We start from the raw sequence: 4,483 nt of genomic DNA, 5'->3' as shown, positions 1-4,483 counted from the left end.
TGGCTCAGCCCCGCTCGCAGCTCAAGCTGCTGGCCCTGGACGGTTACCTCTATGCTGTGGGGGGTGAGTGCCTCTTCACTGTAGAGAGGTACGACCCACGGGCAGACCGCTGGAGCCCTGTGGCACCCCTGCCCAAGGGTGCCTTTGCCGTGGCTCATGAGGCCACCACGTGCAACGGGGAGATCTATGTATCAGGAGGCTCCCTGTTCTACCGCCTGCTCAAGTATGACCCCAAACGTGATGAGTGGCAAGAGTGCCCTTACAACAGCAGCCGTCGGCGCTCTGCTGACATGGTGGCCTTCAAGAGTTTCATCTACCGCTTTGATGTGAGCAGTGGCCGTGGTGGGGAGCAGGGCCCAGGTGGTGGGAGTGGCGGTGGTGTTGAAGTTTTCCGGTATAATACAGTGGCCAAGCGCTGGAGCCAGTGTGCCAGCCTGCGCCCCAGTGGTGGCCCCATCCAGCCCTTCCGCTGTGCCCCGTTGGGCAACACCATCTACTGTGTCAACCGGACCGGCACCCTCCGCTTCAACCTAGCCCAGGACGGTGAGGTGGAAGCAGATGGCGGGCTCAAGGGCACCTTTGATGGGGAGCTTCTTAAAGCTCCCTTGGATGTCAAGGGTGTCCTCCTACCCTTTGTGCTCACCCTGCCTGAGAGACTGGACAAAACAGGGGACCAGGAGGGCTCCCTCCCACTGTGAGGTGGCCAGCCTGTCTCTGTTTTCCCAAGAGGGGAGCGGGATTGCAGCTGTGGGGGACCACAAACTTCCCCCTGCAGAGGGGCCCCTCTCTGGCATGTCTGCAGAGAGAAGGGGCTCTCCCTTTCCTCCTCTCTGCTCCCAAGATGTCAAACTGGAGCTACTTGGTTGTAACGCATCTCATGTTTGCTGTGCTTTGTGTGAAAAGCCAAGCACATGAAAGGAAAAGCTGCTATAAAGGATAACCTCTGGATTATGTTTGTGCCAATTCCCAATCTGAGGAAAAAAAACTTCTTTGCACGTGGATTTCTAAAAAATTCCTGACAACAGTGTCATAATGGGACGTTACTGATAGTGTTGGTTGCGTGTTTACACGTAGTTGCAGTCTGGGCTGGAGCTTTTTCTGCCATTTGTTTTCTTTCTCTCTGGGGTGATACTGAGGGATAAACACTGCTGGCAGCATAGCTTAGCTGCATTTGTTTTTATGTTAAGCCAACTATTTCCTGTGCTAGAGAAGTATAGGAAGAACACCTCCATCACAGCCTTTCATTTCTAGTGCAATAGAGGGTTTAAGGAAGATGTGGCACTGTGTGGTCCCAGGAATTTCGACCACGAATGATTTAACAGATACCAGACTTAAAGTTTTAAGTAACACAGATGTGTGCCACATGTTTATGTTTGAAATAAACAAAAATAAACAGAAAAAGGCAAGTTACCTTTTTAAAATGTGGCATATCAGATATGAAATGTTGATATGTTCTTTATTTGAAACAGGCAGTGGTTTCTGTATAAAAGACATTTTATTACCTTTTTTTATCAAAGATTTTAAATTATAACAGAAATGAACTGAATCTGTTCAGACTGCAACTGATTGACATGACCATGTATGCCAGTAGAGTTGGGGGAAGTATTTTGTTACTTCAGCTGCTCTTTAATTAACTGCAGTTCAAGGAAGATTAACCTAAACCAAACGTGAATTCTTTGAAACTGACTGCAGACAGCTTAAATATTTCACTGTATGTTAAGTATCCTGTGGCAAGAGGTTTTCCAACTTACTGCAAGACCATCAGCAGAGGACATGGAAGACAGAAATGCGCTACACATGTTGATTGTACTGTGCACTAGCATGATGCTATTTCCCTATCTTTTGGTTAAGAGACTGCTTTATTTATTTTGATCCAATGATTGGTGTAATCAGTAAGTCCTTGTTAACTGCAGTGCGCGCTGACGGTGTACACTGTCATTGGGATTCTGAACCACCCAAGAGCGCTGTTTGTGGAGCAGCATCCTAATGAGATGAAACCATACAAAGCTTCTTGCTGCCTGTGGGAAGTGGGAGCATACTTTTTGTCATGTTGCTGAGAACTGGAAAAGTGTAAACTGTCTAAACTGTCTATGCAGACAGACTATATTGACAAGGGCACATGCATTTGTTTTATACATTTTATATAAGAAAAAAATCAATAGGCAAAGCAAATGTTTTATCTTTATGGTAAATCACTGAGAAACCTTGTCTGAAAAAAAAGAACCAGTCTTTTTGCTGGTATATTGCTGTATATTCAGCCTGGAACTGGCACGCACTGTGGAAAGGAATTGTTTATATTCAAAGCTCTAACATAGATTCAGAATATTTTAGAATGACATAGAGACATTACATCAAAGAAAGCAGATCTTCTTAAGTTTTATAATAATGTTTCTGTTAAACAGGACATTACCATTGCTATACGTTATTGCTAGTTCCAAAGGAAGGCAGCAGGCTCTGTCCTAAGAGACACCATCTTCACAAAGAAGAATAGCGCGGTTTATAGATACTTCTTCCCTTCACTTTCATGTGTTTTTTTTCTTCTTTTTTTCCTTTTCTCCATCTGTCTTGCATGGGGGTTTAGTGCAGCTGAGCTGGTTATCCATCCTGTAGAAAACAGTGGTCCACCTCTAAAAGTTCTTAGCCAAGCGAGCCTATTCCGTAGTTAGCAACTTAAAGCATCAGCCAGGTAGGAGCTGTATGTAGGCCTGCAGAGTGTGACTCTTACCTTAGTCTCAGTACAGGTTGGTGCAGTGGAATTTAATACCACTCATTGAATGATGGACTTAATTTGCAGACAAAAATCCTTGGAAATGTTGGCTCTAAATTAAATTACAGCATTGTAGCTTGAGCAGGAGAGAAAATCTGTGTTTGCCTTCAACATAGTTTTTATGTTAGCTGTAGAAAGTATTTCAAGCTGTGTAGTGAAACACTTAGGTGCATACTTGAACTAAAGACATAAGCACTGGTCCAGATTTTGAATTAGCAGAGTCACCAGGAACACACAAGGAAATGTCTGTTTTATGTTACAACACAATACAATTTTATAGTTCAAAGTACTACGTAGTATGTAGTTCTTACACTGCAGCATAGTGATGAATCAAGCCAGCTGTTGCATTCCTATTAATTAAGCATTAGTTAAAATGAGTTTTGCGAAGTCTCCATGATTTAAGCTGCAAAAATATGCCACAGAACTGTAGAATCCTAGAATGATTTGGGTTGGAAGAGACCTTAAAGCTCATATAGTTCCAACCCCTGGCCACAGGCAGGGAAACCTTCCGCTGGATGAGGTTGCTCCAAGCCCCTGTGTCCAGCCTGGCCTCAAACACTGCCAGGGATGGGGCAACCACAGCTTCTCTGGGCACCCTGTGCCAGTGCCTCACCACCCTCACAGGAAGGAATTTCTTCCTAAAATCTACTCTAAATCTCCCCGTCTTTCAGACTTCCAGGAAAAAATGAAATATATCCTTTCTTCCAGTATTTCTTGCTGTACACCATGAAGAAATACTTGGAAATAATCTTTATAGTAATAAGCATTCTATGAATCTGCAGCGGTTAGTATTTTTGCTAGCTCCTATTATTAGAAAAGGTTGAATCAAGTGCTTAGCTGCTTTCACTGTTTACACTGTGTAAATGAGGGCAGAGTCTGGTCTTCATTAGTAGCTGTCTGTCAAACCTGTTTCCTTTGTGTGCTCTTTGCATAATCACAGCCTGATGATTGACAAGAGGCATGTTGCTAGCCAGATTTCCTACTCTGTGGCCTCTGTTTCCTCCCTGGTGAGCCTGAGGCAGGTTTGCTGAGGGTTGTTTTTTTCTCCCATATACATCTTCAGCATATCCAAAAATATCCTCTCCAAACCTGGGTACTAACACTAGAATTTAGAAATTCAGGCCTTTGAAAATGAACATTGTCATACCAGAACTCTTCACAACCACTGTCCCTTTGACATGTGAAGGTTCCCTTCTGTCCATACAGAACTGCCCAGCTCTGAGCAGTTACCCACCTACCAAGCTACCGCCTGAACTCCTTTGAGACTAGATGATGTGATACCTGGAAGCTTCTGGTGTAGTATGGTTTTATGGTGCCAGCTAAAGGGCCAGCCCCGCCCCCCACCCTCAAATTGTGTTTGCATATATTTTGCTTTTAAAACAGAGCTATTTTATCTAATACCCCAAAGACTACTATGTTTGCATAGGAACATAAAATCTCAGAAATTGTCCAGGTAGGGGAATTCAAACCCTCATCCTCACAGTGTGATCTGAAACTAGCTAGAGAGACATAGTCCTCTCTATTGTCTTGTCTTCTCCATGAATCTAGTCCCCTTCTCCCACTTTTAATAGGATGTGCAGAAGAGTTTTCCTGCTTCCTCCACCCTAGAGTACTCCTGTTTTCATGGTTGTCTGCCACAGAATGCTGGCTTGAATTGCCTCAAGCTGAGTAAGGACTGAACTCAGGCCTCCCGCTTCATGTGTGTGTGTTCTCAAA

General features: G+C 44.2%; 1 protein-coding gene across 1 annotated transcript; it reads left to right on the top strand.

Annotated features, from left to right (window-relative positions):
* Positions 1-8: 8 nt before the first annotated feature.
* On the top strand, positions 9-698 carry LOC104408739 (kelch repeat and BTB domain-containing protein 11-like; the record flags this gene model as incomplete). The annotated part of the gene is made up of 1 exon (XM_010018438.1): positions 9-698. A coding segment is annotated over one exon (690 nt), but the record flags the coding sequence as incomplete, so codon positions are not given.
* Positions 699-4,483: the final 3,785 nt, after the last annotated feature.

Source organism: Nestor notabilis, unplaced genomic scaffold (genome assembly GCF_000696875.1).
Source record: "Nestor notabilis isolate BGI_N333 unplaced genomic scaffold, ASM69687v1 scaffold827, whole genome shotgun sequence".
NCBI lineage: Eukaryota > Metazoa > Chordata > Aves > Psittaciformes > Psittacidae > Nestor > Nestor notabilis.
Note: the sequence above shows the minus strand (reverse complement) of the source record. Positions and strands in the feature narration are given on the sequence as shown.